The sequence below is a fragment of the Apteryx mantelli genome, chromosome 2, assembly GCF_036417845.1.
Source record: "Apteryx mantelli isolate bAptMan1 chromosome 2, bAptMan1.hap1, whole genome shotgun sequence".
Taxonomy (NCBI): Eukaryota; Metazoa; Chordata; class Aves; order Apterygiformes; family Apterygidae; genus Apteryx; species Apteryx mantelli.
In genome coordinates, this window is record NC_089979.1 from 94,586,102 (window position 1) to 94,599,225 (window position 13,124).

Sequence of the window (13,124 nt, forward strand, 5' to 3'; positions counted from 1 at the left end):
AGTCAAATACAGTCACTATGAAATTCTGTTTAAAAGTGTAATATCTTGTTTTACTTACAAGTTAACATACCAAAAATGAGGCTTTTCAAGTTGATATAGTTTGTAATTTTTGAGTTAAAAAATTATGTGACAAATAACAGTCTTCATGCCTGACTGCTTTAGAAACTATATACTTCACCATTTTAGTCTTGTTTCATCTTTTATCACTCACCTACATTTGCTCCCTCCTGACAGTTCCCTTTCAGATACCATGCAGTATGTGTTTCGGACTATAAGGTGAAGTAGTGTTATGTTGACACTGTGCTTATTAAAGCTCCTTAAAAAAGGTTTTCTTCCATGTAGGCAGTAGTCATATGTTATATTATAAATAATTGAGGTGTTTTGTTTCATCATCCTTCAGTCTTAAACCTTTCAAAGCAGTCATGTGTAATACTTTTTAGTCTTGATTTTCTTGTAGGGCTTTTAATCCAAGGAAATAAATGGATTTTCCATTTACATGAAGCTGTCATTGAGTAGAACATACTAACAGTATTGAAGTTCAGAACTGTTGCATTCTTTGCTTGCTGTCAAACAATCTGAATTTTACCATTTTGCAAGCATGTACAATATCATAAGCTTTTATCACAGTGAGCTGTCACGTTAAAAGGAAGTCCACCAATAAATCACTTTCTGATTTCAGACCTGTTCCTAATCCTACAGTTTCCTACAGTTCTTAATCATTCCTGAGTTTTGGTGAGGGAAAAGTAGTGTTGTATTTTAATGGGAAACTGTGGAATAATAGAAAATTGTGTACATGACACTGGACCTGGGATACAGTTGCTTGCGGAGACTAAGTTTGTGGGGTTTTGACTTTTGTGCATGGGCTCAGTTAAGCTTAGTTATAATGTTGCATTAACATAGCTTTTTACATTTACATAAAAAGAGCAAGCTCTGCCTTCAGCTCCTAGCTTTGATAGAACATCAAGCCTCTCCTTATTGTGTAGGAAAATGACACCAAGGAAAAGGAATGTGGCTGTTCTCAGAGATCAGCGCTGCAGGAGCATTACAGGGGCAGCTTTATAGCTCTGCCGGAGCATTACAGGGGCAGCTTTATAGCTCTGCCGTCACTGCGCACAATGTTGAGGGCTCTGCCTGTCAGGCAAACAAAGGTTCCATTGTGCCCAGCTGGCTGAAGAATCTGTTCGGTCACCGTGACTCCATCACAGAAAATTTGACTTACAAGAAAATATTGAGCACAAAGTGCGAAACAAGATGCCTGCGTCAGAATGAGTGATAGAGGGGAAAAAACAGGCCAAGCTGACACAGCAGCTCTTTTATATTGTTATACGCACCCCATGTGTCATCTGATTGAGTAGTTTACTGCTTTTGGTCTCATAATAAATGCAGTACAAAAAACAGAAGCTAAGGTTTACTGTGAGGTCAGATCATGAAAATCAGGCCCATCCAAATGTACGGAGCAGCAGGAATCTCGTTCCTGTCAAATTGCTACTTATAGCCACCCACCCACATCGCTAGTACAGATACTGGTGCTTACAAATATTTTTCATGAGTGTGATGAATGTTCCTATGCTTCTTTTTTCTTTTTTTTTCCCATGATAGCTGCAGCGGATAAATATTAGTATCATCTTAAATGCACGATTTCAGTCATTAAGGCAGCAATTCCCATACTGTCTCTGGCTATGACCCCTTTTCTTGCAGTAAGTTCCTCTTCTTTCTGTGTAACAGAATTATTATCACTAAGTTTGAGAATGTTTTAAGGCAACACACTTCAGCTGGATTTGGTTCACTGACTATATGAACAAACTGTGCCTTTTAGTGGAAACTATGTAACAGGTTACACTGGGTTACTGTTTAATCAGCAGGATGAAGCAGCATCAGTGTTAAACAGTGGCAGGCACATACAAAAAAACCATCTGTTTTAATACTCTGGACAGGGTTCAAGAAGCAGTTCCTTTTAGTGTTGGCCTTTCTGTATAATGCCTCTGCTGGATCCTGACCTTGCCTTTTTTAACGTTAAGCAAATAGACACATGTAGGTACTATTTCAAGCTCCACATTTTGCTTGTTTGAGCAGATGGAATTCTCACCAAGGATGGATATGTGTGAAATTTGTAGGGGAAACATGAATTTTACTATATTAAATGTACATTTATAGAATTGCACATTTTTGTATTTTTATTCTAAGTTATTTGTCATCTGTGAAATAGTTTAGATATAAGGCAGTATGCCTCTGAGAATGTGGATAATCTGATTAATTGCTGATTACAGCAAATAATCCAAAGCACTTTGATTTTAATTTTTAAGTGAAATCTAGAAAATATGTTTCTTCCACTTGTTTGAAATCTCACTGCCATATGTGGTTTGCCTTTCCTTCAGAAACAACCCTGAACTGGTTGTACTAGCCTTTCAATCTTTTCCTCAACTCTAGTTGACAGTGCCAGCAGGATGCAGTTGTACTGATAGTAACTTCAGTTATAGGACACTTTGAGGTCTTAATCTGCTAATGTCTCTGTGTTATTTGTTTATTTAGACTTAGTAGAGTCTACATAGATTGAAGGATGAGAAGACAGAGAAAATTATGGAAGAATGGGAGTCTGTAGAACCAACTTGCATGGTTTTCATACAAATTAATTTCATAAACTGTGAGGATGAGAGGAAATGGAGCATCTGCTTTGTGCATCATCTCCCCTTTCATGAAGAAAACAGGGAGCTGCAGATACTGTGTGATATGTGATGGCCTTTCTACACAATTTTGTGTAAATTTTTTTCCAAATAATTCTGAAAAAGGGGGGAAAAACAGCTGGGTCATCTGGAGTTAGTTTTAATTGACACAGCTTTACTTATTTGGAAAAAAAAAGACTTATTTTTCAGGAAAACTTTGAAGAAATAATGAAGGCTTTCCTTCACTGGCAGTGGGCTGTTTCATTTCCATTGGGGTGATATAATAAATGCTACAGAACAGAGGCAGAAGTAGATCATATTATATTCTTTTAGGTAGAGGCTGATATCCTTCCAAAAATCCTCAGTATAAGCTGATCTTGCTGTGTTAAGGTTCAAGTTCCTGTTGGTACAAATTAAAACATGTTTCAGAGCTAACCGTTTTTCTGCTTATTGCTCTTTTGTTTGTAAGTGTGTGTTGTGATTGCTTGTCACTTGTTAGGATTCTTCAATTTCTTATGGTTGAAAAGCATCTTTGAAATTTGAAATTAATTTTTATTTTGACCATTCTAATTGTTGACCTCTAAAGCTCATGATATATGTCATTCCTCAATGATTTCTTTTTCCTGCTACTTTATTCTGTTAGCATTACATGCTGCTGCACTTTCTGGCCATGTCAACACAGTGAAATTGCTGTTGGAACACAATGCACAGGTAGATGCTTTGGATGTCATGAAACACACTCCGCTTTTCCGAGCCTGTGAGATGGGACACAAAGAAGTAATACAAACACTCATTAAAGGTCAGCCATTACCAATTTTCCAACCTGTTCAGAATTCTGATGTTCCTTTATGTGGGACTGTGAAATAAACATCATTGCTGAGCAAGAGGGTGGTAGGAAATTCCTCCTTTAAAGAAGGTATTGTCTATAAGTACCCTTTGTTGAACAGTACTAGTAGATATAAATGATTTTTAGACCATTGTGCAAAATGGCCAAAAGTTAACACAAATTTTCAAAATAGGCATAGTTGTATCCACAGCTCTTTTCTGCTCAAGCCTTTTCAAATATATTCTAGTCTCTCAAACCACCTTTTCCCCCAGAAGTCATTTTCTTTTTTTTTTTTCCTTTTTTTTCTTAGTAAGACCCAATTAAGCTTTCTTCTCTTTTTGTAAGAAAGCATTTTTAGGCTTCTTTGGAGACTTTTTGACTACTTAAATGAATAATCTATTTCTAATTAAGGTAGCTATCAGAAACGTTAAATCATTAATATTTTCCTGTGGTTGTTTTTTAGAAGCAGTATTTTATTTGTAAACAGAACTAAGGTTTAACAATGTAAACAGATTGAGCTAATTGTAAAAACTCTGTTCATCTGTAAGAAATACAGTGAAAGAACAGTGGTATCTTATATACAAAATTATGTCATTTTAGCTCCACATAAAATTTCTAAGTAGATTGGAAGCAGTCTCCCTCCTACCTGAGAGATTCACCCATTTATAATCAATGGAAGTATTCAGGTATTCAAGTTAACACGTTGCAAGTTTTCTGTTAGACAGCCTTTCTTTCTGAAAATCTTGCTTCCCTCAGTGTTCTGCTGGGCATATTTTAACCTCCTGTTAAGCACCTCCCTCTTCCCTCCCCACCCCTCATTTAGCTTTTGTGGATGCAAGAAGCTTTGTTACCAGAATCAGAGTTTTATTTTTGTATTGAGTTTTTACATTGTACAGGAACATACAGAGAAATTAGTTAACTGGATGACAGAATACTAGCATGCTTGAATTAGAAAATAACTTTTTCAGAAGTCATTTTTACTTTGTGAATATTTTATCTTGCTCTGATTTAGAGATTTAAAAAGAAATCAAGTCTGAAGTCCAATTTTCAAAAGTGATTTTTGCCATTAAGAAATTTAAGTTTCATTGAACATTAATAGGTCTGAAACAAATAAAGGTTAGATTTTCAAGGGCATTTGACCAACCTGGTGCTTCTAAAGCACCTGAGAGGATACTAAGCATGTAAAGAAGTTAATGCCTCACCCTCACTGAAAGTACTTCATTCCCAGTTTATTTTGAAAATTGGATTTAGGTGCTGAAGTTGAAGTTACTCTGAATTGGCAGTTTACCAAACAAGTACTAGTTGAACTTAAACTTATTTTTTGCTTTCTTTTTCATTCAAGAGTATTTTTTTTGTTCAAAAATGTATTTGTTGTTACAGGAGGAGCAAGAGTAGATTTAGTTGACCAAGATGGCCATTCACCCCTTCACTGGGCAGCCCTGGGAGGAAATGCTGATGTGTGCCAAATCTTGATAGAAAATAAAATCAACCCTAATGTGCAGGATTATGCAGGTAGAACACCTCTGCAGTGTGCTGCATATGGAGGTTACATTAACTGCATGGTAGTGTTATTGGAAAACAAAGCAGATCCGAATATTCAAGACAAAGAGGTATGTTGTCTTTCACTGGGCTATTTAATGAAATAACTTCAGTATAACCATATATCAAAACATTTTCCTTTTCTTAAAGATCATTCTCTTTTCTGGGACGTATGGCATCTTAGCTGCAGTTTATGATGAAACAAAATACATCCGGACATAATTTCCCCCTTGGTTTCACTTCTAAAATCTTCAATGAAAATTAGTATTTTAATATGCAACATAAATTGAAGATGCACATTTTTCCATATCACCTCTGACTTTTTCTCATCAAATTGTGATTGTATGAGTAGTCATTTTAAGCATCATATTTCTTAACGTCTGCTGTTCCTTAATAACAAATGACATAGGACTGTGATTTTATAGTCTGTCATGTGTTTCTTCAGCTTGTGTTAGTTATATAGAGCAAATAAGATATTGCAAGGTTTGAAAGAACTGCCTCAATTACTTATCCCAGTGTAGCCCTTGCAGATGAAAAAAAGTACACTAATATGTTTATAGGTTCTTTCGCTGCATTTCTCAAGCAATAAATGAAATTAGGAGTCAAAATAGTGGTGCGACATATAACCAAGTTTCTTTGTTATTTGACATAATTCCCCTGAAGTCAGTAGAAGTTCATCAGTCATAAGAATTTCACCCAATTTGTTAAACTTTTCTCTGGCTATTTGTTGTATGACTAGGATAATCCCAGTTAATGGAAAAGTGTTTTGTATTATGGATTCTACAGAGCATGTTGGGAACATTTTCGAAACCCGCTACTGGCTTCTGTGGCATCAACTTGAGTCTAGAAACTAGCTCCAGGTCTCCTGCTTCACACAGAGACACTGCAGCATGTTCTTCAGCACTCAGGGTTCAGGAGATAGCTTGTTAACACTGGACTCAAAATGACTTCATGCTTTGGTCTGGTACCCAGCTTTTCCTAAATTTGGAGTTTGGAAAATATGGTGCAGATACAGGAAGCAAAGCTGGAAGTGAGATGAAATAGGTATATTTTGTTGATACTAGCAGATCTTGAGGTATTTGTACTGTGATTCTCAGTGATTCCAGTCCCAGGAGTGGTCATATATGAGCTGGCTATATATGGAAAGCAGTTTGTGAACTGGGCTTCTGCTACATGTAAGAGAAACTAGACTTCCGAAATCAAGCTGATTTTGAAAGCACAACTGGAGTCCTGCTGTGTTTTCCTGAGCTGATAAGCTTTCCCAAAACTCTATTTGATTTTGATTCTATAGCAGTTCTCTCATAGTCATCACAGTGTCTTCGATAAGCCTAGAAAGCAGTCTGAAGTACAAAAGTTAATGGTAGCTGCTTCAGATCAGGGTAGCCTAGTTGTGAAGAACACCTAGGAGCTTGCCTCCTAATGCTATTTTTCTGTAGCTTTAGATGAAACAGCACTAGTGTTACAGTCTAGTTAAAAAAAAAAAAAAAAAGATGACTTCATTTTTAAATGCTGTATTCTTTCATTTTAACAAGGAAGTTTATTTAGAACAATTGTTCTTCATCTCCAGAAAAGCATTGAATTACAATATGATTTGCAGCCTTTATTTTGGCATGATAGAGTTTGGGGCTAATATTCATTTTTGTTCTGTTTTATTGTTTATAGGGAAGAACTGCTTTACACTGGTTGTGTAACAATGGCTACCTTGATGCTATAAAGTTGCTGCTTGGTTTTGATGCTTTCCCTAATCATATGGAGAACAGTGAGGAGAGGTATTGTTCATCTGAATGCATGATTTTCTAACTTAACAAGTATGCTAGCTGCTGATTTAAATGTTAGGTGTTCAGATATTGCCAGAGCATCATGATCTTGCTCATATCTAAAAAAGAGTGCTGTAATCGTGGGCTTCAGTGTAGGCAGTTCTTCTAATTTGAAAAAAATCTCTTCTTTAGGCAGGATATCGCAGATTTGGATTTCAACTGTTTATACTTTTGAACTTTGAACATGCAGAGATTTCTTACACATACTACTTACTACAGATACATACACAGGGATACTTACACATTCTAATTCCATTTAAAATATTAAGGATATTTTTCATTTGTATAAAGCTGACAATGGATACGTACGACGAAAGGATAAAATGGCATTTCTGCTCCTGAAATAGACTGGAATTCTTCTGTTCTGTTTGATAGGGATACAGTGAGATGAACAAAGATGGGAGAAATATGAAGTTATGTTTCAAAATAGTGATTACAAATTACCTGATGGTTAACGGTATTCTAAAAGCCTAGTTTTTTAAAAAAATCCTCCCAACAGTCATGAGGAGACAGTATATTTGCATCTCTTTTTTTATTTTTATTTTTATTATTTATTTTCATGCTTTTTATTTTTATTTGCATCATCTTTCATTGATATATAAATAATAGTTTTTAAAAAGTGATTTAGGTAGTGGAGTTTAAATTAGTCACCTGATCATGAAGATAATTAGTATTAGCATAAATTTTTGATGCCTTTTTAGAGTGGATGACTTCCTCATAATCATAAATCACAGAATCACAGAATCACAGAATCGCTGAGGTTGGAAGGGACCTCTGGAGATCATCTAGTCCAACCCCCCTGCTCAAGCAGGGTCACCTAGAGCACATTGCACAGGATTGCATCCAGGCGGCTTTTGAATATCTCCAGAGAAGGAGACTCCACAACCTCTCTGGGCAACCTGTTCCAGTGCTCTGTCACCCTCACAGTGAAAAAGTTTTTCCTCATGTTAAGATGGAAGTGTCTGTGTTTCAGTTTGTGCCCATTGCCTCGCGTCCTGTCGCTCGTCACCACTGAAAAGAGTCTGGCCCCATCCTCTCGACACCCTCCCTTCAGATACTTGTACACGTTGATAAGATCTCCTCTCAGCCTTCTCTTCTCCAAGCTAAACAGGCCAAGCTCTCTCAGCCTTTCCTCATAAGAGAGATGCTCCAAAACCCTAATCATCTTTGTGGCCCTTCGCTGTACTTGCTCCAGTAGTGCCACATCCCTCTTGTACTGGGGAGCCCAGAACTGGACGCAGTACTCCAGATGTGGCCTCACCAGGGCTGAGTAGAGGGGGAGAATCACTTCCCTCGACCTGCTGGCAACACTCTTTCTGATGCAGCCCAGGATACCATTGGCCTTCTTGGCCACAAGGGCACATTGCTGCCTCATACTTAACTTGGTGTCCACCAGCACTCCCAGGTCCTTCTCAGCAGAGCTGCTTTCCAGCAGGTCAACCCCCAGCCTGTACTGGTGCATGGGGTTATTCCTCCCCAGGTGCAGGACCCTGCACTTCCCTTTGTTGAACTTCATGAGGTTCCTCTCTGCCCACCTCTCCAGCCTGTCCAAGTCTCTTTGAATGGCAGCACAGCCCTCTGGGGTATCAGCCACTCCTCCCAGGTTTGGATCATCAGCAAACTTGCTGAGGGTGCACTCTGTTCCTTCATCCAGGTCATTGATGAAGAAGTTGAACAAGACTGGACCCAGTACTGACCCCTGGGGGACACCGCTAGCTACAGGCCTCCAACTAGACTCTGTGCCACTGATCACAACTCTCTGAGCTCTGCCATTCAGCCAGGTCTCAATCCACCTCACTGTCCACTCATCTAACCCACACTTCCTGAGCTTGTCTATGAGGATGTTATGGGAGACAGTGTCAAAAGCCTTGCTGAAGTCTAGGTAGACAACATCCACTGCTCTCCCCTCATCTACCCAGCCAGTCATTCCATCATAGAAGGCTATCAGATTGGTTAGGCATGATTTCCCCTTGGTGAAGCCATGCTGACTACTCCTGATCACCTTCTTTTCCTCCACATGCGTGGAGATGGGGTCCAGGATGAGCTGCTCCATCACCTTTCCAGGGATGGAGGTGAGGCTGACTGGCCTGTAGTTCCCTGGGTCCTCCTTCTTGCCCTTTTTGAAGACTGGGGTGACATTGGCTTTCTTCCAGTCCTCGGGCACCTCTCCTGTCCTCCATGACCTTTCAAAGATGATGGAGAGTGGCCTAGCAATAACATCCGCCAGCTCCCTCAGCACTCGTGGTGCATCCCATCAGGGCCCATGGATTTGTGGGTGTCAAGTTTGCTTAAATGATCTCTAACCCGCTCCTCCTCCACCAAGGGAAAGTCTTCCTTTCTCCAGACTTTCTCTCTTGCCTCCAGGGTCTGGGGTTCCTGAGGGCTGGCCTGAGCAGTAAAGACTGAAGCAAAGAAGGCACTGAGTAACTCTGCCTTCTCTGTATCCTTCGTCACCAGGGCACCCACTCCATTCAGCAAAGGGCCCACATTTTCCCTAGTCTTCCTCTTGCTGCTGATGTATTTGAAGAAGCCCTTCTTGTTGTCCTTGACATCTCTAGCCAGATTTAATTCCAAACGGGCCTTAGCCTTCCTCGTCGCATCCCTGCATACTCTGACAACATTCCTATATTCCTCCCAAGTGGCCTGTCTCCCTTTCCACTTTCTGTATACTTCCTTCTTCTGGTTGAGTTTTGCCAGGAGCTCCTTGCTCATCCATGCAGGTCTCCTACCTCCTTTGCTTGACTTCCTACTCATAGGGATGCACCGCTCTTGAGCCTGGAGGAAGTGATGTTTGAATATTAACCAACTCTCTTGAACACTCCTTCCTTCCAGGGCCCTCACCCATGGGATTCCTCCAAGTAGGTCCCTGAAGAGGCCAAAGTTTGCTCTCCTGAAGTCCAGGGTTGCGATCCTACTTGGTGCCCTGCTGCCTCCTTGCAGGATCCTGAACTCCACCATCTCATGGTCACTGCAGCCAAGGCAGCCCCCAACCTTCACATCTTCCACCAGTCCTTCTTTGTTTGTTAGTACGAGGTCCAGCAGCACACCTCTCCTTGTTGGCTCCTCCACCACCTGGGTCAAGAAGTTGTCACCAATGCTCTGCAGGAATCTCCAGGACTGTTTGTGCCTAGCTGTGTTGTCTTTCCAGCAGATATCGGGGTGGTTGAAGTCCCCCATGAGAACCAGGGCCTGGGATCGTGAGGCTACTTCCAGCTGTCTGTAGAAGGCCTCATCAACTTCCTCTTCCTGATCAGGTGGCCTGTAGTAAACACCCACAACAGTGTCACCTCTATTAGCCTGCCCTTTGATCCTTACCCATAAGCTCTCGACTCGCTCTTCATCCACCCCTAGGCACAGCTCAATACATTCCAGTTGCTCTCTCACATAAAGAGCAACTCCACCACCTCGCTTTCCTGGCCTGTCTTTCCTAAAAAGTACGTAGCCATCCATGACAGCACTCCAGTCATGCGAGCTATCCCACCATGTCTCTGTAATGGCAATGAGATCATGGCCCTGCGACCGCACACACATCTCTAGTTCTTCCTGTTTGTTCCCCAAGCTGCGTGCATTGGTGTACAGGCATTTCAGGGAGGTGATCGAGCATGCAGGTTTCCCAGGAGGGATACAAGAGGGTCCTCCATAGCCACATCCCATGCGCACTTCCCTGGCTGCATTCACCTGCTGGAGGCATCCTGACTTGAGCAGTCTTTTGCCAACTACCCTGGCACTATAACTCTCCCCTTCCCCCATCTTTCCTAGTTTAAAGCCCTCCTTACCAGGTTGGCCAACCTGTTGGCAAAGACCCGCGTGCCCCGCCTCGTGAGGTGGATCCCATCTCTCGCCATCAGTTGTCGATCTTCAAACAGGGTCCCATGGTCGTAGAAACCAAAACCCTGTTGCCAACACCAGCGGCGCAGCCAGTCGTTAACCTGGAAAGTCCATCTCCTCCTCCTCTCATCCATCCCCCTCACTGGCAGGATTGAGGAGAAAATAAACTTATGATCAGTATGTCTCATAAATTTGAATATTTCAACATTTTAAATAATTAAAATACTTTCAACCCCCATACTTTAGTGCTAAGTTTGGGACTTATATACTTATCCCATTTTTTTAATTGCATGCTTTTCCCCTATCATTTTTCTTTTGTTCTCTAGTCTAATCATTCAAATCTCTCTATTTTGGGGGGGAAACACAAGTGAAAGCATTAAGTAGTTCCTAATTAAGTAGTTGGAATGCTCTCTCTAGTAATTTTCAATAGAAAATTAAATAACCAGTCATAATTAAATTCCTTTTAGTAAGTAAGATTAAAAACAGCTATTTTGCTAGGAAGGAGGCTGTTATTTTCCTTATTTTGCAACAATGTACTAATGATGCTCAAATGTCAGGTAAAGATCTTTGTTGTGGTATTACTATAGTCATTCAGTTAGTGTCTGTTTTTGTTTCCCTTCTGGCATTAATAAAAGTTCTGGTGTATAAACCTAGATTACTCCAAGTACAACTAGCAGTATTCTAAAAAATAAGTCCTTAAGCACTAGTCCTTGTGGAGAACAAAACAGATCCCCAGTATTTCTAGGTGAATCATTTTTTAAATATAATTGTCCTAAAATATTTATTATTGCCACCTTGTTTTCTTGTTAAGAGATCGGAAGTTTGGAAAGTGGAAAAGAAAGTCAAGTGTTATAAGAGACAGTAAAAATAAGCTCATGGATATGGTTCAGCCATAATCATGAAATTGCTTTTGTAACTCAATAATAATTTCACCAAATAAGAACAATTTTCCAGTATACCTATAGAAATAAGCTTCCCTTCTCCATGTTCTTAGAGTGCTATATGAGGTATTAGTTCAAAATTCAAACACATAGATTAAACAGGCTTGTGGAAGGATAGAGCTGAGATAGCATCTAGGATTTTAAGCTGACCACTTGTCTTACAAACCTCTATTCAGATTTAATTGAGTGATTTTTTTATTCTCAAAGGTAGCTCTAATGGAGTCAGTGGATCCATGTATAAGAATAGGGGTCTGCATGACTCAAATCCCTTATAAAACACATTGTCTTGGTACATATGTGCTAGCTGCATAAAAGTTTACTTCAGTATCTTTTGTATCTATTAATTGAAAAATTCAAAACTGTAGGTATACTTTAAAAATGTATTTTTCTCAAATGAGTTCCCTTCTGAAGTACCTGTTCCTGGACTATCTGAAAGCTGTATTTCCTTAAATGTTATCAGCAACACATCTTGACATACAAATTTTCATGTTATGTCATTGTCTTTATTCATGCTGACACTTCAGTTCAGATACTCTTAATCCTCTCAGCAAATCATCGCTGCATAGCAAGTCCAATTGTGCTCTTTCTCTCCCTTTTTCTTTTGCTTACCAGCATTGCATCCTAGCTAGTTACCATCAAGAAGAGGCCTACTTTTCAGAATAACATGTATAGACACTTGCTGTTTGATGTTATGTACTGTATGATCTTGATTTTGGTTTGTGACTGATAATTTTCAGTCACTAAATGTTTTTGCATAATGTTTTGGTGTTGATGAGGGAGGTTTGTATATTTTGCTCCTCTTTACTAATTATGGGAATTTAGAGTATTTTTTTTCAAAAGTGCTTAAGCTGCTTTAATACCTATATCCCATTTAAAAGCAAAGGCACTTAATATTTCTATCGCCTGTGTCAATTTGAAAACATAGTCTTCCTAGTTAATGTTATGTCTTAATGCAGGTTTAATATTACTGTTTGTTCAGTCATAATGTCCTCAGTCATTCTGCCATGCTCTGTCACTGTGTCTAAATTCTGTCCTTGGTACAACTTCTCTTTCTTTTTTTCTTCTGTCTGCTTGCTGAATTATGTAATTGTCTTGCTCATGTGGCATTCTTGTAAAACAAATACTTTTAACTAAACTTTAGAATTAACCCATAAGATTTGTTTTTAACACAGAAGCTAAGCCAAATTTGACAGTAAGTCTTTAGAAGTTAAATGCATATGAAAATAACACAAAAAACATTTTTACTTGCTTTTTATTTAGATGATATTTCTATATGAGAACCTTAATAACTTTGCTTGCTTAAAGAAGTTACTTGTATGGATAGGGCTTTGGAGGATTTTCATCCATTATTGCATAGTGTCTAGACCCCCGTACTCCATATTAGGGGACTAAAATATGCCTTAAATATAGTCATGATGTTTAGATGAGTAAGACAGAAAAATAATATTTAAAAAAAGACAAAAATGGCCTACTGAAAACAGTGTTTAAGCAGTTTTCATACTAGAAGTTGCCT

The 13,124-nt window shown here is 39.2% G+C and overlaps 1 protein-coding gene across 8 annotated transcripts in view; it reads left to right on the plus strand.

The window, feature by feature from the left end:
- Positions 1-13,124, plus strand: part of INVS (inversin) — a 116,228-nt gene that overhangs the window by 78,151 nt on the left and 24,953 nt on the right. For all 8 annotated transcript variants that reach the window (XM_013957726.2, XM_067291087.1, XM_067291085.1 and 5 more), the window contains 3 exons: positions 3,304-3,459; positions 4,867-5,096; positions 6,688-6,794. In XM_013957726.2, the coding sequence (XP_013813180.1) occupies positions 3,304-3,459; positions 4,867-5,096; positions 6,688-6,794 (493 nt within the window). The remainder of the gene's footprint in view (positions 1-3,303; positions 3,460-4,866; positions 5,097-6,687; positions 6,795-13,124) is intronic.